Below are 21818 nucleotides of genomic sequence, written 5' to 3'. Positions count from 1 at the left end.
TAATATTTGCTAAACGAATGAAGAAATCAACATACCTTATAACTATTGAGGGTGTGAGGGGATAAAGATGGTATCTCCTTTCAGCACCACCCCAAACAATACCGGAGAGTAACCCAGAAGGCCACCTACACACATTCTGAGTGGACAAGGTACCAAAAGGGGACGAGCCACTGTAGCTAGAGCCACATCTACAGCCAGGGAGCTGCTAAATGGTATTGGTTTCAGCAAAGTATTGCGGTGCTTTAAGCTGCCAAGTTCAAGAGATGCATCAATGTCAAATCTGTTACTAAATCCCCCTAGGAAAAGTTCCAACTACAACAAAAGCTACCATCCTTCTTATACTGAACACTAGGCAGCTTAAAAGTCCGTTCATCTGTCTTGTTTTATTTGACTCTGTTACCTGAGTTAGTGCTGGGCAATATAATTCCCATTTTAGACATGGAAATAAGGAGAATAGGTGGTTCATGCAAGGGAATGCTGTAGAAACAAGCAGTCTTTAGATCCAAATCAAGGTTTCTGATTGTGAAAATCTGTTTTGTTTTGGTTTTTTTTTTTCTTTTACACTTCATTCATTGGTTTCTTTAACCCATGTAGTTGGATAATTGGATAATAATTGTTCCAGGTGCCTATAGGATAAGAAGTTGGTCCCAGACTTTCGGATTTTAAAATTTATTTAATATTACAAAATAATGTACATCACCTGTACTTAAGAACATCAGCAAGTAACTCGCCGCCGCCCATCTCATGCCCAGTCCCTCTCTCCGGAGGCCACCTCAGCGACGCGGAAAGCTTTGATCACTGTCCCGCTGTGAAGGGGGTGGGGACAGAACGACGTGAGCAGCGGTGCCACCCGGCCAGTTCTGGGTGGGGGTGGGGGTGGGGCAGCCCGGTGGAGGCCGGCCGAGGGGCGTGTCGGGGCGTGTCGGCGACGTGGCAGCGGGGCGGCGCGGAAGCCATCTTAGCGCGGGACACACGCTCCTCTGGTCTTCCTTGTCCCCCGAAAACCGGATCCCCGCGCGGGACCCCCGACCCGGGCCCCGACCTCGACCCGCGTGTGCAGCAGCTGCGCAGGCGCTCGCTCTGACCCAGGTGAGCGCAGGCCTGGGTGGTGACCCGCGCGGCGGCGACGGGGAGCGGGCGAGCCCCAGGTGGGCGGGCCGGTCGGCGGCGGGGTGCGGGGGCTCCGGGCGGCGGAGACACTCGTCCAGACAGCGGGGGTTCATCCTAGCATCGCTCCGGCCCCAATCCCCGCTCTCCCGGACGTACCCTCCCGCGCGTGCACGGGTGACCGGGCCCGCGGACCTTCGCCCGGCCCTGCCCGGCCTGCAGACGTGGCACAGACTGCCCAGGCCGCCGGCCCCGGTGGGACGGAGCGGCTTCTCCCGGGATCCCAGGAAGTGTCCAGCGCCGCCCCGCAGGCCGCCTTTAACCCGACCCATTTCGGCAAGAAATCTAGGACTGCTTATTTCCTAAATGGCAGGATGTCTTGTCCAAGAGTTTTTGTCTGGACTCTGATCTGAGAGGCAGCTCTGACTTGTCTGTGAACCTGCACTTTTTGGCACTTTGGTGCTGCCTGAGCACTGTTTGAATCACTGAGTGTTTAGGGAAGTTTATTTTGGGCTCAGCACTGAGAATGATAGACTGCTGACCTACGTCCTGAGTCTGCCCAGGGGTATTCAGGGCAGTCCTAGACATCAGTAATATCAATAGGAATAGCACCTGATGCTCCGACTTTACCAAAAGTCCATTATCCTATTTTTAAGTAGTCATCTATTTTTTTTTTAAACAGACTAAAGTAGGCGCAAGCAGAGTCGAAGAGCAGTTTGATCAGACCCTGAAGTCTAGACTTCTAAGCTATTTCCATCTTTTATTCGGACTACTTTTCGATCCTGAAAAAAAGTTCTTTCAACTGTTGTATCAGTGTTCTTATCCTAATAGGTTTCTTTTTCTCTTTCTCTTTCTTTTCTTTTCTTTCTTATTTATTTATTTATTTATTTATTTGAGAAGGTATATTTATGTCTTTGACGTTTATCTCAGTATTGTGTTTAAGCCATTGCTCAAACAGTAAATGGTCTTGTATTTCAGGTGTGCTCTTTGGCTCCTGCAGAGAGATTGGGATTATCTTTAAATAGGACCTAGCCAATGGCAAGGATTACCTAGCTTCTTTGGAAGAGCAGAAACTGGAATGACTGATAAGAGATGAAAGAAAGAGATAGCCTTGGTAGAAAGTGGTGCCGTCTGTGGAAGGGCCTTTCTCTGTCAGGTTTTCTGTCTTTGTCCAGGTAGGGAATAGACAGATTTAGCCTCTTTAATGTCCTGTGTTCCCCTCTTCACAACCAGGCTTTGGTGGGGTACATACGCCTCTCCTTTCCTACTACCCAGTCTCCCTCCCTTGGAAACAGTTCTGAGATTGTCTGTACTTTAGCAAACCCGTGGAAACGTTCACAGCGTCCCTTCCGGCTTCTCTTCAGTATTTAGTACCTTGAAATGTTGGCGTCTGAGAACCACAGTCTCCTCATTTCTCCCCGACATTCCGTTGGGCATATTTCTGCATGTTAGTCGGCTACAGGCCTGGAAGAAGGTTTGATGTTAAGTAGTAGTCCCTTTGTTTTAGTATATACCCTTCTTAGAAGAGATATGGCAAACGTGATATCAGAAGCCGTTGGTATATCCACAACACTTGTGGTTTGTGGTTTGTGAACTCCAGACCCAGTTGCTGTCCCTACTTAAGTGTTTCAAGGAACTTGATCCTGCAGAGTTAGAGGTGAAACACTTTATGATCCTCTAAAGACAGCATGAACCTCCTTGGCTTTTTACACTGCTCTCTGTCTTACCTGTTGTAACCATCATCCATCAGACAGACCAGCTGTGTAATGCTGCCTCACCCCCTCCTCGCCTTTGTGGGCATTCACTGAGTCTCACCCCCTAAACATCTCTCAAGTCTGTCTCTTCTTTCTCATCCCCATCATTACCACCTTAGTTTAGGCTACAGAATCTCATCTCAGCACTATGGATGCATGGGATCGTACAATTCTTGTGGGTTGTGGGATATGCGTTATGGGAATTTGGGCTGCTACCTAATTGATACCAGCAGTACCCTAGCAACTACCAGAAGTTGTCATGGAAACCCTGGGGGATATAGGTTATGGTTATTTCTAGAGTAGGCTATTGGCAGATCCTTTTTTCAATTCTTCTGTATTCCCAAGTGGTGTCTCTGCCCAGTGGTTCAATGCACACTTCAGCCAAAGGAATCCTTTTTCATTCCCCCCATACCTCCCATCCCCCAGGAGGCTGGTGGTTGTCTTTGCTAGGTAAGAGTTTTACCAGTGAGCTACATCAGTCCAAAGGAGTCTTCAGAACACAAATAGGAATTGTCAGTAGCTGAGGTCAGCCCATGTCCTCAGGTGGGTAGTGGGTGGACTGATACATCTGTGTGTAGAAATGTTCATCAAGCATATATATGCACTGACTTGGATGAATTTCGGAGGCATATGGCGTTGTGTGTGTGTGAAGCCAAACATTAAGGGTTTACCTGGGATTTAGTTTTATTTATATTACCTTTATGAAATGAGAAAAAAAATGAGAGAACGAGTGAATGTTTTGTAGTCAGTGTTTGTGTGTGGAGGGAGGACATGACGAGTGCAGTGAGGGGGTCTGGAGTGACGTGTGCTTCTGGGTTCCAGCTGGGGTGGTGACTGCGCCTACACATGCGGTTCAGCTTCCCAGAGCACCCCACACCTCATATACACACAGATTAGTGAACACGGCTGGAGTCCAGGTGAGGTCTACAGAGTTGTTAGTGGTGCTGCACGCTTTTCCTTTTTCTGCGTTTGGAATTTGTCTCGCCACTGGCTGTAACTGAGATCAGTTTGCCCAGAGCTCTCTACTGTGTTTTCCTCCTAGGGATTTAAAATAGCAGAAGAGTTTGAATAGAAAGGCAGATCTTCCTCCACTCGAGTGCCTTTCTGTTCTTTAAATGTCCTGCCTCTTACCTCTGTCAGGAAGGCTGGGCATCTTCGCTCCCCTGGCTGCCCCTCAGTCTTGTTCACGTAGAATGTGTACGCTCCCTTTGTTTATACCTGTAGCGAGCTTACTTTTTTTTTTTTAATGGAAGGTTTCCTTTTCCCTCTTTAAGTTTGTACTTCCATTGGCTTTTTTGCAAGTTTGCTTTATCTTTCAGAACTCATCTGTGAGTTGGAGACCGTCCCCCAGACCTGCAGTCACAATCCTTCTTCTGCCCAGTATGATTGTCCTTAGCCCCGGCATACAGAACCCAGCTCTAGTGTAACAGCCAGTGCAATGCTGTCACTGTGTTGACTCATCCCAGCATCCTTGGATGTTGGTCCTGTGATTTGGTTGTGTCCTGTACCAGTCTCTAAGTTGACTGGGTTTTGCTTAGCACTGAATTTCCAGAGGCTCATTACAGTGCTTGGCCAACAGTTTGTCTTTGCTGAACATTTATAAACCGATCAAAACCATCAAGGGCCGATTGGCATGGTTAGAGCTGGTTTTCTACCGTCTCAGTTTCTTTTCCTCTTGCTGAATAAAACGCTCCAACAAAAGCCACTTAAGGGAGAGAATGGCTTATCTGCTTCATAGTTCATGGGTATAGCCCACCAAGATGGAGACTTGTAGGTAGGGATCTTGACGGTCTCATGGCGACCAGGATCAAGAGCGAATGAATGGATGTGTGCCCCTGCTTGCTAGACCTGGTCACACTGGTTTGAAAGGTCTCTCTGTTTCGGTTATGTGGTGGCAGTGTTCCCCAAACTACAGTAACCAGGGTTCCCGTCTTGTTTTCCTGGAAACTGCCCGCTCACTTCAGACCCCTGCGGTGGCTGGTCTCAGAGATACTCATGATCATCTTTAGGCCTAGAGTCTCTCATTTACCATCCTTCCATTATTCTTGGCAATGGGTGCTTGGGACCCCTACTTGCTCCTCTGTAACTATCTATGATCTCAGTGGACAGTGAACTGTCTGTTTCCCAATCACAGGTACTGATTTCCTCAGATTAAGTCTGTTCTAGAAGTTGCTCCTTTCCGCCCCTCGGCAATTCCAACAAAGACTGCTCCTTTGTTACTCCCTTCAGCCTTTGGCTGTCTCGACCTTGGGCAAGTTGTTTTAGATTTTACCCTTTGGAGATTTCTCCTTTCTGACCCTCAGCCAGGTGGACCCCTCACAAACCCCAGATGAGTGGGGAGCTTTCCCTCAAGGCCATACTGCTGCTCTCCCTCTGGAGGATCAGAAGACATGTCTCAGTCCTTTGGGGGCTTAGGATCCTTCAAGGAGAAGGGTACTCCTCCTTTCGAAAGTCTGCTTTCTGTTTGGGAAGATCTCTCTTTTCATCTCTTTATGACTGTGGGTCAGCACTTTCCTAAACTACACAGAGCAGTGGTTCTCAGCCTGTGGGTCATAAAAATTGACATGGGGATTGAATGACCGGTCACTTGAGACAAGCCGAATATCAGATATTTGCATTAAGATTCATAACAGTAGCAAACGTATAGTCATGAAGTAACAATGAAATAATTTTATGGTTGGGACTCACCGCACACCACTATTATTAAAGGGTCAAAACTCTAGGAAGGCTGAGAACCACTGGCCTAGAGGGTCTCCGGTTTCCTAAATAATGTGTCTGCCCTTGGGTTAGAAAGATGGCTCAGTGTTAAGATACTGACTGCTTTTCTGTAGGATCTGAGTTTAATTCCTAGCACCCACCCACATGGTAGCTAACAGCCGACTGTAACTCCTTTTTCAGGGGACCTGACACTGTCTTCTGGCCTCTGTGTGTACTAGTTACCCACATGATATTCGGGCAGGCATGTGGGCAAAACACTCGTAAACATAAAATAAAATTAAGTGTCCTCCTTAGATGGAAACATTTCTATTAAGCCCTAATGTAATTTACTGCAGCATGGCCTGGCTGCACTGCCCTTTGACAATGGTGGCTCCTGGAAAGAGGACAACACGTTCGACTGCTGTCTTCAGAAAGCCTTAGCTCAGTGGAATATGGTTCCAGGTTCCCTCCATTCCCCCCTTTATCTTCCTGGCCTCTGTCCTGCTCCCTGCTTGTCCCACTCCGCCTCCTGCAAAGGCACCTTCTGGGTGTGGCTCACCAAATGGAAGGTGACTAAGAGACAAACCAGGGAATGGGTGATTTAGGATAGTGTAGACACGTGCTTGTTCAAGAGGAAAACCTGCAGAGGGGTCTCGACAAGAATCCAGGACCACCATAGCCACGCAGTTATGGTGCATGCCTTTAATCCCAGCACTTGGGAAGCAGAGGCAGGCGGATTTCTGAGTTGGAGGCCAGCCTGGTCTACAGAGTGAGTTCCAGGGCAGCCAGGGTTATACAGAGAAACCCTGTCTCAAAAAAACCAAAAACCAACAAAACAAAACAAAACAAAACAAAACAAAACAAAAAACCATTTAAAAAAAAAAAAAAAGAATCCGAATCTGACTCAGAGACCACCATGAGCTTACTCACTGAGGTAGTTAGAACTCAGGGTGCAGGGAGATGAGAAGCTTCTGTCTGGAGGACATGAGCAATGAGTGAAAGAATGTCCTGTGCTCAATAAAGGTCTTCCCTGGAGCCCGCAGGCCAGAAGAGTCAATAATCGATAGAACAACAGGTTAATTAACTTCTAGAAACCAGATTACTCCAGTTGGCGGAATTGTTACCAGTCGACCAAAATGAAGTTTGCAAAATGGCGTGACCCGACCCTGGTGCTGCTGAGCTCCCATTTTCCATGTTCACAGTCCAGGATCCCAGTCAGGAAATAGTGCTGGCTACCATGGGGGATCCTGCCATTTTAGTAACCACAATCAGAATATCGCCCACAGGCATTCCCCAGTGGCTCATCCTTCCAAGTGAGTCTAGAGTCTGTCAAGTTGACTAAAGTTAGCACTATCATATACTTTAGATTTGTCATTTCTTTTATAGAATCATATCCACCCTCCATCCCCCTACTCACACATCGCCTAAGGTATGCCCCACCACATCGCCTTCCCAATTTCATGGCTTCTTTGGAACCCATTGATTCCAAATAGTGGTGCCTGTGAGTGTAGGTGTGGGCCATATCCCTGAAGAAAGATAGAGCATGGGCCACCTATCGTGTGGGACATATCCCTGAAGAAAGGGGCTCTTCCTCCTCACAGCCATCGACCGAGTCAGCCCCTCAGCTAGGGCTCTGCTTCATCCGTGCTAGAAATTTGGCTGCCTTCATTTTGTTCTGTGTAGAAGATACCATTTCATAGCAGTTCAAGCTCCAGCTCTTCCAATCTTCCCACCCTGTCTTTCATGTTGTTTCCCGAGCCTTGGTGGGAGGGGTATTTTTTAGATGTCCTCTTTTAGGGCTGAGTAGTCCACAGTAACTTACTTGCTGTCCCTTGAGTATTTCTGAGTCACTGTTGACCTCCATCCATTGCAAAAAGATGCTCTGATGAGGGTGGAGAGCTGTGCAGATTGTGTGTGTGTGTGTGTGTGTGTGCGTGCGCGCGCGCGCCTTCGGAAGCTAGAAGAGGGTGTCAGGTACCATGACCTGCAGTTACAGATGGCTGTGAGCCATGGGATGTGGGCACTGGGATCTGAACTCAGGTCCTCTGCAGGAGCTGCCACCCGCTGTCATCTTGCCCCCTTCTCAGGAGTTTGACAGGTCTTTCCTGCAGACACTGTAAGTGGTACTGGCTGATTTGCCTCTTAGTGACTGATCTCAATTGTTCTCAGACTACATAGGCTGTTGTCCCGAGCAAAGCTTATTACCTTTTTGTATCTTTGCAGCGCACCATAACTGAGGGAAAATGATGGAAGAAAGTGGAATCGAGACAACTCCGCCTGGAACCCCTCCCCCGCATGCTGCAGGCCTGGGTGCCACGCCCTCCACTGAGGCTCACCTAGGTTTGTGTTGTCTGGAGGGTTGGAGACGCTCATCTCTCTGAATCAGGTGGAAGAATACGTACGTGTGTGTTAGTGCTCTCCAGTCTTGTCAGGGTGGAAAGAAATTTTCCTTTTAAATTTAAACAATAACAAAGAAATAATCTTGCTTGTTCTAAGTGAGGAAGCATACTGTTTTGCTGTAAACCTCTTTGTAGCCAGCCTTCAAAGCATGTGTTGTCTTTGATGTTCTTTGACTTTGTGACGATTCATCTTTTTGAGGTCTTAGTGCTGAAGTTTTTAATATTCATATCAGGGATGAAAACTAACACAAAGGAAGGAAGGTTTACTCTCAGGCAGTGTCCTTGAGTCCTGGTGTTTCCCCAGTGGAATTACAGGGCTCCTGTACTCAGGTACAGTTGTTATGAATTGGAAATTACACCTTTAGAATTAGTTATTAAGATTTGGCTTTCCACAGTAGGAATTTCCCAAGCAGCGAATGCTTGAAAATAAAGTAGAGAGCATTTCTAGCTTTGTGTGTTTATCCTCTCGGCTCTCTTCTAGCTGCAACCAGTTCCTTCTCATCTCCCAGTGTGTCCGGGATGGAGTCTCTGCCACCACATGCGTATTCCACGCCTCAGCCCCCGCTGCCCCCTGTGCAGCCATCAGCGCCACCGCCCTTTGTGCCCTTATCTCCAGCTCCTTCCGTCCCCCTGAGTGGCACTTCTGTGCCGCCGTCCATGTCTCCATCGCCTGCCACTGCCTTCAGCGGCCCTCCGATGTCCCACTTCCCACCTGCGACCTCTGCCTCGGGTGCTCTTCTGTCTGCACCGCCTTCGGGGCCTCCGATATCAGGGTTTTCTGTCGGTACAACTTATGACATCACAAGAGGACATGCCGGGAGGGCGCCCCAGACACCTCTGATGCCATCATTTTCTGCACCCCCGGTTACAGGTGGGCTTCCCTTGCTGTTCTGCCTGCGGTACTCAGCTGTATTGAATGTGTTACTACTGTGTGCTATGTTCTATGTTCTACGTTGTGTGGTACTGCGATTGTATAGTGGACAGTGGACTACCTTAGTTTATTTTTATTTATTTTTTTAATATTTTTATTTTCTATATTCTTTGTTTACAATCCAAAAGCTTTCCCCTTTCCCAGTCTGCCCCCCCCCCCCCCATATGTCCCATAAGTCCTCTTCTCTCCATCCATTCTCCTGTCTTTCCCCCTCCCTTTTCTCTGTCCTGGTACTCCCCTACGATGCTGGATCAAGCCTTTCCAGGATTAGGGCCCTCTCCTTCCTTCTTCATGGGAATCATTTGATATGTTAATTGTATCTTCAGTATTCAGAGCTTCAGGCTAATTAATATCCACTTATCAATGATTGCATTCCATATGTATTCTTTTTTTTTAAGTTTCATTTTTTTTCTAAATTCTTTGTTTATATTCCAAACGCTTTCCCCTTTCCCAGTTCCCCTCTCCCCATATGTCCCATAAGCCTTCTCTATACCCATACTCCAATCACCTCCCTCCTTTTTCTCTGTCCTGTTACTCCCCTACCCTGCTGGATCAGGCCTTTCCAGTATCAGGGCCCTCTCCTTACTTCTTCATGGGAGTCATACCCTGAACGTGCCCGATCTCATCTGATCTCGGAAGCTAAGCAGTGTCGGGCCTGGTTAGTACTTGGATGGGAGACTACCTTAGTTTATGTGTAGATGTGGGCATCTGTTGCTTGTAGGGTTTTACTTTCTCTACATTAATGATGACTCTCACTCTTTGACTCCTAGTTTCCCACTCAATGTCTTCTTGCCACTTTAACTATTAACAGTAAAACTATGCACAGTAAAAACTGTGCAGTTTTTGGGTGTTATAAAAATGGATGTATGATTGGCATGTGAGGTGTGAGGAAGAATTCCAAAATTCCGTGCTAACATTTATTACTGACTGTTAGCTGCAGGTTTGCAATCCAAAAGTACATGATAGGTCATTTGTTTTTTTCTTTTTTAATCAGAACCAGCTTTCCTAGGAAGTAGATTTTATCTAGCCGGTCCCATGTTCCACAGGTGGGTGACACCAGCCCATTTCTTTTTTTTTAAGGTCAACTTCATCCCTTTCTGCCCCCCATTTTTTATATGGTTGTTAAAAACAAATGATAAAAACCTAATTTTTGCCATCTTCTGTCGTTATCATTTTAGGCTACAGGAGTAATTTAGCTTTGATTATTTAGTATCCAATTTGACTTATCTACCTTTACAAATAAAATGTATTCTGGGGCATAAGAATTACATGGTTATCTGTGTTTATACAGATTTAGTGTATGTGTGTGTGTGTATGTGTGTGTGTGGGGGGGTAATTATTATTTTTTTATGATAGACTTGAGCACTCAGTTGTTTGTATGGATTCAGGAGAGTAGACGTGTACCAGTCTTCTAAATGCTGGATAGAACACACAGGAGCACACACACACAAAGATACCCTATATGTGTGTGTACATGTGTGCGTAATTTGTTGTTTTTAGGATACTTGGTGTAAACCTCTATAAAAGGGATGTTTTACATTTGTATTTATTTATAAAGGTTTCAATTAATAGCTTCCTCCTCAGGTGCTTATGTGCTTCTGTTATTGAACTTGGTTTGAGCTTCTCATACTGCATCTTTTTATAGGAAAACATTTGTGGAATAAATTACCCAACTAAATTTTTGCCATTGACTAGGTATCTTGCCAACCCCCATTACTCAGCAAGCCAGTATGACATCTCTGGCACAGGGACCTGGAACCACATCAGCCATTACTTTCCCAGAGGAACAGGAAGATCCTAGAATTAACAGAGGCCAGGATGATGCACCTGCTGGTGGGATCTGGGGTTTTATTAAGGTAAGGGTGTTTGCATTTCAAATTACCATTCTAAGCGTAAAGGTGACAGGTGTTTCATTAGAGAAAATTCTGAGAACACAGAACAGAGGAGGGAAAGAAGTCCTTGATGACCAGATTTCCACAGCTGCTCTTGTCATTTTTGTGTGTCCATTTGTCTGTGTGTGTCTGTACACATGTAGTTACTCTCTTACTAAGAATCCAGTTGGATTAGGGACATGGCTACTGTGTTCCTTGTAGTAATGAAGTTGTTCTTTGAATTAATGAAGACTAGAAGACTTTATTAATGTCCTCCAAGCCATAAAACTGTCTTTCTGTCTGACTGACGTTGTTTCTTGGGCATTTGGAGTCTGCCTATGTTTGACTGGGGTGCATGTGCAGGCACATGTGTGTGCATGTCAATGTGAAGGCCAACGTAAGGGGGATTCCTCTGTTCCTCACATTTTTGGTTTAGGGTCTATGATTAAATTTGGAATTTATCGACTTATCTAGGCTGGCTTCTCAGTGAGCTCCAAGGATGCTCTCACTGTATCCTGCTCCCATGCCAGGGCTTCAGACGTGTGCTGCAGAGCTCTGCCTTTTACATGGTGCTGGTGATCCGAACCAGGTCCTTGTGCTCATATGGGGTTTGCCAGCTGAGTCATCCTTCCAGCTCTAAATATTGTTTTTTGTGGGTTTTTTTTTTTTTTTTTTTTTTCTCGAGACAGGGTTTCTCTATAGAGCCCTGGCTGTCCTGGAACTCTGTTGACCAAGCTGGCCTCTAACTCAGAAATCTGCCTGCCTCTGTCTCCCAGAGTGCTGGGATTACAGACGTGCACCACCACCACCTGGCTTAGAATATAATTTCTTAATAACTACTTTGTAGCTATTACATTTATCATGTTTTATTTTATAAATCTGTTATCAGTATTATCTGGTTGTAAGTTTTAAAGTACTTTTGCTCACTTTAATGAGAAAATCGTATCACATTCTATACTTTTTAAAATTGATCTTGGTGATATTGAGGGCTTTACATATACTGATAAGCACTTTGTTTCTAAGCCTGATTTCCACATCACTACTTTCATTCTGATAAAAACTCATCGTGTTTCCTAGATCAGTCTGGCGTTCACTCAGAATTCCAGACTGGTCTGAAGATTATAGTCCTCCTCCTTCTGCCTGGCTTGTGACAGAGATCACAGGTGTGTATCATCAGGCCTGATTTACATGATGTCTCCATCTACCTCTGCAGTGATCCCTTATGGCTTAATTCTGAGAAATGAAACTGATGAGCACTCTGTGTGTGCATCCTGATGGGCATCACTGACATCATAGTTCCTGATGAAAGTCCCAGTGAATGCCCTAGAACTTCCTGTTGCTTCCTGGTGGCCACACTGCTGTATGATGTTCTGCATCGTCCACTTGGTAGTGAAGGATATTATTGTGAAGGATGGTATTTTTTTATCTGATTTAATAGACAAAAACATTTGAAACTTTTTTTGGTGTGTGTGTGTGTGTGTGTATAGCACATGTGTGGAGGCTCAGAGTTAATATATAGTATCTTTTATATGAGTGGTGTATTGAGAGCAGGTTTGTTGCACCCAGAGCTTGTGGTTTAGACTAGTCTGGCTAGGCAACTTGCCCTGGCTCTCCCTCCTTGGCACTGGCATTGCATGTGGCCACCACACCCACTCAGAGGATCCCAGCTCTGGTCCTCGTAGGTGTGATGTAGGGCTTTACCTGACAGGCCAACTCCCCAACATTAAAGTCATATTTTAATTTTTATTTCTTAGCTATTAAATTTGATAGCTCCCCCACATTGTTTTATGCATTCTGTTTGTCTTTGCTCAGTTTGGAGTTGGGTAGAAATTTGCTTTTCTGGTTTTGTTGAGAACTCTGACAGAAGCAATACTGTTTTATGATCTACACATTATAACTTTTTCCATTTCAATCTACATTTTGATTTTATTATGCTTTTTCAACACAAAAGTTCTTAAATGTTCTGTGAATCTCTTTCAGTTCTATATGCTGAAAGGATACATTTTCATTCTGTCTAGTTTTTTGTTTCTTTTTAACTATTTCAGATTTTACACTGAGCAGTTCAGTGTAGCTAATGTGTTTCAATACACCCTTAAGGTAGAGATGAAATTTAAGTCTTTTCCAGCTTTTTAGTGGTGAATTTCAAGTGCCCTGATGTCCCCCTTATCTTACTAAATCACACCTTCATGCTGTCAGTGACTTGTCTTCTGTCCCGTTGAGCCTGTCTCTGCAATAGTAGCATACCATTAAAACTGCAACAAGGCTTGGTCATTCCATTGCTGCATGTCAGAAGCTCCCTGTGTGCTTAGGTGGGTGTGGGAGGCATTCAGTGATGAAGAGAGGTGCTGGGAGCCTCTGTCCCAGTGCTGGGAGCCTCTGTCTTAGTGCTGGGAGTCTATGATTCCAATGCTGGGAGCCCCTGATTCCAGTGCTGGGAGCCTCTGTCTTAGTGCTGGGAGCCTCTGTCTTAGTGCTGGGAGCCTCTGTCCCAGTGCTGGGAGCCTCTTGTTTTTCTTCAGGTTTTGGCTAACCATTCCCAATTTTTTCTCAATGAAAAAACATTTTGAATTCCTCCTGCCAGCTTCCTCCCGGTATTGTACAGAGAGGCTGTTCAGTTTCATTACGTGCAGTAAACATCGTTTTAAACTAAGTGGGTAATGTGGTCATGTTTCAGGTCCATCTTTCTGGTCTTTTTACACTTGCTTTTGTAGATTTCCTTAAAGTTAAAATCTTTTCTTATATGAAACTTTGGCCTTCTCCTTCCTTCCCTTGTAAAAACTGTTCATTGCCAGTTGTAATACGTAGTTCAGCTCTCTGATTCTTGTCAGAGTACTGACAAGAACGTTCATGATTTTTACTTAACATGAGGTTGCCTAGCAGTCTTTTTTTTTTATTCGATATATTTTTTATTTACATTTCAAATGATTTCCCCTTTTCTAGCCCCCCCCCCCACTCCACGAAAGTCCCGTAAGCCCCCTTCTCTCCCCCTGACCTCCCACCCACCCCTTCCCACTTCCCCGTTCTGGTTTTGCCGAATACTGCTTCACTGAGTCTTTCCAGAACCAGGGGCCACTCTTCCTTTCCTCTTGTACCTCATTTGATGTGTAGATTATGTTTTGGGTATTCCAGTTTTCTAGGTTAATATCCACTAATTAGTGAGTGCATACTGTTGTGAACTAATGGTTGCACTAGCCGCCCATGTTCAGGAGGCACTATTCCACAGCATCCCTTGGCTTTCACAGCTATCCTGCCTGTTATTCCGTGATGCTCCCTGATCCTTTCTTGGAGTGAAGTTGTCCTATTTAGGGCTGAGTACTTATCTCCTAAGCTTAGCACTGTGACCCGCTATGCATCTCTTCAGTGGCAAACATTTAGTACAGATATCATACATGATCTCTAGGCTCTGCCTGTAGGCTTTCTATTTTTTTCTTTTCTTTTTTTATATTCGATATATTCTTTATTTACATTTCAGATGATTTCCCCTTTCCTGGATCCCCCCTCCCCGAAAGTCCCATAAGCCCTCTTTCCTGCCCCTTTCCCCCCTCCTGTAGGCTTTCTAAAAACCTACTTTTAATAAGGGTTCTCAAATGCTTCTAACCTCCTTTTGCCTGTCATCCAAAGGTAGGGGAGAAAAGATGATAAATAAGACAAGGAGATGCGGTCCTGTTTAGAAGTAGTTCTTTCAGACGATTTCAGTCTCCATTGTCAGGATACCAGTACTCCAGTTCAGTAGTGTCAGGATGTCAAACATGAATCAGCAGTAGTGGCACAATCCAGTAAAAACAGCCAGGCCTTCTAGGAATCAGCACACGTCAGCAGGAGTAACCAGGACCAGCCTGGACACCAGGAGGTCTCTGCCATGCCTCTCTCAACATCAGTGAGGACTTGAGGTCAATGAAGCATTGCAAGGCTATGCAAGCACCCGCCATTGTCCTTTGGGTTCTATTTATACTGCATCCAAACATCATGTGTCCTTCCATGGGTCCTGCTTTAGCAAAACTCTACATGAGTCTGCTTCAGCAAGACACCATGTGAGTCTGTATCATATGACAGCCAGAAACTTCCACTTCATATCTCCCTTTTGTTTAAAAAATTATCATTTTTTTTCTAACATTAATAATCTACATATAGCAAAAGCAGTTATATGAACCATAAAACTAGAACTTTACATGTTTTAAATAAACAGCATATATACAATAAATTAACACAACAGCCTTAAGTTTTTATTAATATACAATAATTTAAATAAAACAACCTTAAATTCCTATCAGTATATAATAATTTAAACAGCCTTATATTCCTATCACTATACAATAAAACAACCTTAAGTTTTTATCATTCTACAATAAAAACAAAACAACCTTAAATTTTTAGTGATATACAATAAAATAAAACAACTTTAAATTTCTACCAGTATACAATAATTTCAACCAACCACCTAGATGATAACAACCACACACATAAACAACCAAAAACATCTATTACAACTTAGTATGATAGGGATGACAGTCTTATAATTGCTTCATGTTGAATTGGGTTGTAGATTTCTTATTTGGGGCCCAAGGGAAAAGTTGGTTAATCTAAAACTAAATCCCTCAAACTCCATTTGTCGCCCAGTCTGCTTTTATCAAGTCTCTGTGTTGTCCAGTCTCTGTGTAATTGGTCATTTGGGCAGCCCTTTTGAAGTTAATGTGTTTGCATATTTTGGAGACCAGACTGGTTTGAGACAGTCTGTGAGAGTGAATCAACCTGACTTACTTGCTTTGTGAAGACATTCGTGTCTCATCTGATCAGAGGTTTTTCCTGGTCAGATCTAATCTTTATAAGTTTTGTTGGTAACCATATTTTTTTCCTTCCCTGTAGATACACAGGCATAACCACGTCCCCATCTTAAAACTATCATAGGTTTCCATTCTGATATCAGCATATCCTTACAGTATATTGGTTGGCCCAGTTCCTCAGTTTTCTCAATAACCCAGTTTCTCTCAGTTGCTGTTGTTCTATTTTCAACAACATTAAGACAATTTAGAGTCAACAAAGCATTATTTGGTCTGTCCCTGAGGGTTTTCACTCTCCCTTTTTGTTTAATAAGCGTCTCTTTTAATGTCCGGTTAGCTCTTTTTATAACTGTTTGTCCTTTAGTGAGGAGCTAGTTTGTCATTGGACAGTTGCCGGTCATCTTAGTCAGGGTTTCTATTGCTGTGACAAAACACTATGATCAAAAATCAAATTGGGGAGAAAATGATAATTGGTTTATACTTCCAGATCATAGTTCACCATTGGAAGAAGTCAAGATAGGAACTCAAGCAGGGCAGGAACCTGGAGGCAGGAGCTGATGCAGAGGTCACAGAGAGGTGCTGCTCACTGGCTTGCTCATCATGGCCTGGTCAGCCTGGTTTCTTACAGAAGCCAGGACCAGCAGCTCTGTTGCACCACCCTCTATGGGCTGGGCCCTCCTCCACTAACTGATAAAATGCCTTGCAGTTGTATCTCCTGGAGGTGTTTCCTCAACTGAGGGTTCTTCTTCTCTGATGACTCTAGCTTGTCTCAAGTTGACACACAAAACCAGAGGGAGAATAGTTCTTTTTTAGGCTGCGGCCGCTGGTAAGTTTCCTGTGCTCTGGTGGATGCCCACATCTACAGACATGAGCAATACGAACCAGACTTACTTGGTTCTCAAAGAAAAGGCATGAAGTTGGGAGGGTGTGTTGAGACATGGGAAAAACTGGAGAGGAAATCGGGGTAGCATGATCATACTTAGTTGTGTGTATGAAATTCTCAAAAAGTTGTTCACGCTTACGAAAGTCAAGATGTTCTTCGCTTGAAATGAACGTTTGCATTTTGCTTCGTGCAGGGCGTGGCTGGGAATCCTATGGTGAAGTCTGTCCTGGATAAGACCAAGCATTCTGTAGAAAGTGTGATCACGACGCTGGATCCTGGCATGGCTCCATATATCAGTATGTACACAAGTGAGATAGGTGTTAGCCACTGTCTCTGATATGTTCGTCAGGGTCACATGCTACGTGTACTCTCAGTTCATGTTTCTGTCATGTGACTCAAGAACTTCTTCCTGTGCTTTAGTTCAAATCTATTCTCAGTCTTTGTTTTCAGTGTACCTGATTTATCTTTTTCTTAGTTATCATTATGTAAGTTTTAAAGCTCCACAGAGCGACAACAATGTGGATTGTGAGATTGATAGTAATCTTTCAGTGGTTTATAGGGAATTTTCTTTATTAACTTAGTTTTAAAGTGCTACTTTGTTTACACTTGGTTTGGGCATTTTTTTAAGTTCAGACATAGTGCTGAAGCAAGCGCTGAGAGTTCTACATCTGGATCTATAGGCAGCAGAAGGAAACTGTGTACCATACTGGATATAACATGAACTTAGGAGACCTCAAAGTCTGCCCCAACAGTGACATGCTCCTACAAGGCCACACCTCCTCCAACATGGCCATACCTCCTATGGGGGGGGGCAAGCATTCAAATCGATTAGTTTGTGGGGACCCTTTCTATTCAAACCACCAGTGTGGTAGTAATTACTAGAGAGTGACTGCTTAGATCTGGAATTGAAATTTCTTTTTCTTTCTTTCTTTCTTACTTTCTTTCTTTCTTTCTTTCTTTCTTTCTCTCTCTCTCTCTCTCTCTTTCTCTCTCTCTTTCCTTCCTTCCTTCCTTCCTTCCTTCCTTCCTTCCTTCCTTCCTTCCTTCCTTCCTTTCTTCCTTCCTTCCTTTCTTATAGAATCTGGAGGTGAACTGGATATTGTTGTAACCTCAAATAAAGAAGTGAAAGTGGCAGCTGTCCGAGATGCCTTCCAGGAGGTCTTTGGCTTAGCTGTGGTTGTTGGGGAAGCTGGGCAGTCCAATATCGCCCCACAGCCAGTAGGGTATGCGGCTGGATTAAAGGTGAGTAATAAGAGCTGTTCCAGAGCAGCGGTCCTGTGCTCTCTGTGGAAATACTGCATATTTATATACTGAAATGCCAGCTTTGTCATTAGTTAGACAACACTGTAATATGATGAAGATATAAAGGAGTTTTAATTGTTTATGGGAAGAGGAAAGCAGTGTCTCTCTATCACACTGGTGAGCACTCATCAGGAAAGCAGTCACATTAAGAAACAAGAAGAATACTCTTGAAAGGGATCTTCATAATTTAGTACTGATTTTCAAGTCACGTGCTGAAATTATAATGTCTATTGGATCCCAGTACACACACACATACACCCCCCACCCCTACACGCAGATGCACACATACATGCATGAATGCACACATGTTGTAGTTTTACTAGGACACAATCATGCGGGAACAAATGCAGCTGATGGCACCCAAACATTTCCTATTGTAAAGCAAGCGAAGGGAAATCCAGCAAATCCTTTGACCTCACTCCCCTGTATCTTTCTAGCATGCTTGCTTCCTTTTGCAGCAAATTCTGCAAGAATTCTGAACATTTTTCTCTAACCCTCTGGTTTCCCAGCTGCCTAGCCACGCGTTTACACTCCAGCCCCTTGACTGGCTGTTTTATTTGGTTGCCTGCAGGTGGCTGTCCTATCTCTCTGTGTCTAGCTGGGCTTCCTGTGGGCAGGCTGGCCTCAGACTCACTGTGGAGCCAACGCTGGCCTTGGACTCCTGGTCCTACTTCCACCCCCAGAGTCCTGTGCTTGTACCACTGTGTCTGACTTTCATGTCTGTCTTTTCACCTCCTGTGTGGCTTCTGGGGTGCTCACCTGGCTTTCTTTGGAGTTTATTGACTGTTCTCTACTTTTGTGCTTCCTGTGCTGCCCCCCTTTTCTCCCCACCCTCCTCTCGGTCTGTGTGGCCAGGCTCACCTTTCCTGGTCTCATGCCTTCCCTGGCCTTAGCCAGCATCTTGTGTTGACACTTGCAGCTTTATATTGCCACTGTGACTGTTAGGATTTCTTAATTTACATGAAAGTTGCATTTTGACAATGTCACTTGAGTATCCCAAACTCACTATGTCATGGAACTTTTTCTTTTCCTTATACTCCTCCCTACTCTTCATCTCCATCAGTGGCAGCCCCACCCACCAATTTCTCAGAGGACAAAACCTGGCATCTCCTGGAGAGTCTCCTCCTACTTGTTTCTGTTCTGTCATTCAGCCTTGTTTGCAAGACAGACTTAAATTTGCTGGGTTGTTTGTTTACTTGTTTGTTATTTATTTTGGTTTTTGTTGCTTTGTTTTTGCTTTGTTTTTGCTGGGGTTGCCACATACTCTCAGTGAGTATGGTATTCTTCTTACCAAGGGGATAAAGGGTTAGATCTCTGTAAGCCTCTGGCCACAGTGCTTTTTGCTAGCCTGTGAACAAAGAAGTGGTTTTTTTTTTGTTTTTTTGTTTTTTTTTGAATGTCTGATTTTATGTAGATATATGTAATGTTTTAGTCAGGGTTTCTATTCCTGCACAAACATCATGACCAAGAAGCAAGTTCGGGGAGGAAAGGGTTTATTGAGCTTACACTTCCATGTTGCAGTTCATCACTAAAGGAAGTCAGACTGGAACTCAAACAGGTCAGGAAGCAGGAGCTGATGCAGAGGCCATGGAGGGATGTTTCTTACTGGCTTGCTTTCCCTGGCTTGCTCAGCCTGCTCTCTTATAGAATCCAAGAACACTAGCCCAAAGGTGGTACCACCCACAAGGGGCCCTCCCCACTTGATCACTAATTGAGAAAATGCCCCACAACTGGATCTCATGGAGGCACTTCCCCAACTGAAGCTCCTTTCTCTGTGATAACTCCAGCTTGTGTCAAGTTGACACACAAAACTAGCCAGTACATGTACCGATATTGATGCACACACACACACACAAAATTTATAATAAAGTCAAAGCCAGTATTCCTGTAACTCGTGATTGGACGTGGTTTATTTAGCATGTAATGTCTTTCTTCTGAAGTATTTCATAGCCCTTCTCTGCTCAGGAGCATCAGACAGCACTTTATCATTATCCTTGTGGTTGCTTGGAATGGTGGCATATTTTAACAACACAAAAATTTACAAGATGGCGCCAATATAGCAGCACCAGCTAAACAAGAAGATAGGGATATTTGTGTGACTAGGCTGGAAATGTATAGAACAGACAACTTAAATGTTTTTGTAGTTCTGTGCACAACTGATGTCGCGATTCCCAGTATATTTTAATAGTCAAATTCACCAGTACAGATTCTAGAATTATTGAGGATCAACTATATTTACATTTTAAAACTTTGTATAAAGGAGCTTGTGACGGCTTAATTTTTCTGTCGCCGCATGAATCAGGCACACAGATTCTTCCCTGGTACTTCTTTAGAATTTATTAGAATGAGGGAAACTGGAGAAAAGTCTGGTGCATTGATTAAAATTAGTAATTAAATACAATTTCACACACACTGATGCTTGATTTTAATTCTGTTATACAAATTCCAGGTGTTATTCAATTATAGTTAGAGTTTATTTAAATAGGTGAGTGGGTCTTTTTCGCTCTGTTTCTCCATTCTCTGAATTTGGGGCTGTCAGACATAACTACCTGTATCTAAATGTGATGTGTTATTTATAATGCAAATCATATTACATTTTTTTTTTATTCACAGTGATCTGTGCTTCCACAGAACATTGTTTCAGGCCACATTACTTTACACGTATCTGCTCGTATTTTGTGAGGGGTTTGCTTTAATGTTGACACTGATTATGTTTATAAAAAGGCCTTTATCCCATATAGTGAAGCTAATTGCTGTCTTTAAGGCTTGTAACCCATCTAACCTAGAAATGAAAAGTGGTAAGCTCGAGAAAATAGATATGTAGCCATCATAATTGTAAACCTTCAGGTAAATTATATGAGTTAGTTCCATTTGAAAGGTGGGGACAAATCTTTTGCCTGGACTGAGTCTCTGCTTGTCAAGATTTCAAAATTGCATTTGCAAATGAGGATTTGTAGATTTGGGCCAGAAGACATCAGGATTTTTAAAATAGCAATAGTGAGTGTATTTGCCGTTAGAGACTCGAGGAATGACTCTCATACACATGGGATTCGGTGCTGGCATCACTTTGTGACAGAGTGGCAAGTGGCTTTATGGATCCCCTCACAGTGGTTACTGTCTCTAGGGGGTCAGAGCTTACCTGTGGATGCTGGGTGGGAGGTGCTCAGAAAGACAGCAGTCCTCAGGTGTGACTGTGTCTCTGGAACCATGAGAAAGGGGCCACTGTGTAACATATGAGAGGGAGGCATTAATTATGAAGTGAAGTGGGAGGTTGTAGCAGTTTGAGCAGTCCAGAGAGAAGGAACTCACTACCTACCCATGAGGCTGCTGTTCATTACGGTGTCTAAGCGCTAGGGCTGAGTCTTTTATAGGGTCAGATACATTGCACAGTAATATTTGTGTTAGGGAGGCTTGGTATGTGAAAGGCTGATGTGGATTTTTTTTCCTCAGAAAAACCTTGACAGATAGATTGGAAGTTCAGTTTGTCCTGTGATTTTTATGCATTTGACCCACTTTATTTTGACTGTTGGTTTTGTTTTACAAATTTAGATATGAATTATCTTTTTACAGCTTTTAATATAGGCCCAAAATGGAAATACTTACAAATATGTGCTCTGCTCTGCCCACCCTCCAGAAGAAGCAGAGGAGCCACATGAGATGGAAACATGTTGAATCTTAAATTGAACTGTGCCTTATAAAGGTTTTAGCTCCCCGTACCAGATTTTATCTGGTATCAATGACTTTCTAAACTTAATTTTTCTTTTACTCTGTGTTACTATTTAAGATAGTAAATTCAACAGAAATTAAGTTAGCAAGCTTCTGCAACTTCTGCATCAGTCATTATTCTTATTGGAAAGCTTGGCTTGAATAAATCACAGTGTGGATAACATCAGTGAGCATTGTGACCATGTGCGTTACAGTGACCATTGTGATGATATGTGCAATGCCAGTGACCATTGTGACCATGTGCACATCAGTGACCATTGTGATGATATGTGCAATGCCAGTGACCATTGTGACCATGTGCACATCAGTGACCATTGTGATGTGGGCAATGCCAGTGACCATTGTGACCATGTGCACATCAGTGACCATT

The 21818-nt window shown here is 43.9% G+C and overlaps 1 protein-coding gene across 2 annotated transcripts in view; it reads left to right on the top strand.

The window, feature by feature from the left end:
* The first annotated feature begins 921 nt into the window (after positions 1-921).
* The window catches only part of Prrc1 (proline rich coiled-coil 1), a 33098-nt gene continuing 12201 nt past the window's right edge, over positions 922-21818 (top strand). The window contains exons 1-6 of one of the 2 annotated variants that reach the window (XM_052155376.1): positions 922-1089; positions 7782-7898; positions 8439-8828; positions 10584-10744; positions 16614-16716; positions 17499-17662. In XM_052155376.1, coding sequence (XP_052011336.1) covers positions 7802-7898; positions 8439-8828; positions 10584-10744; positions 16614-16716; positions 17499-17662 — 915 coding nt within the window. In that variant the 5' untranslated portion in view covers positions 922-1089; positions 7782-7801. Of the gene's footprint in view, positions 1090-7781; positions 7957-8438; positions 8829-10583; positions 10745-16613; positions 16717-17498; positions 17663-21818 lie in introns of those variants that run through there. The other variant, XM_052155377.1, reaches the window with a different exon arrangement.

This window comes from Apodemus sylvaticus, chromosome 13 (assembly GCF_947179515.1).
Source record: "Apodemus sylvaticus chromosome 13, mApoSyl1.1, whole genome shotgun sequence".
Taxonomy (NCBI): domain Eukaryota; kingdom Metazoa; phylum Chordata; class Mammalia; order Rodentia; family Muridae; genus Apodemus; species Apodemus sylvaticus.
Note: the sequence above shows the minus strand (reverse complement) of the source record. Positions and strands in the feature narration are given on the sequence as shown.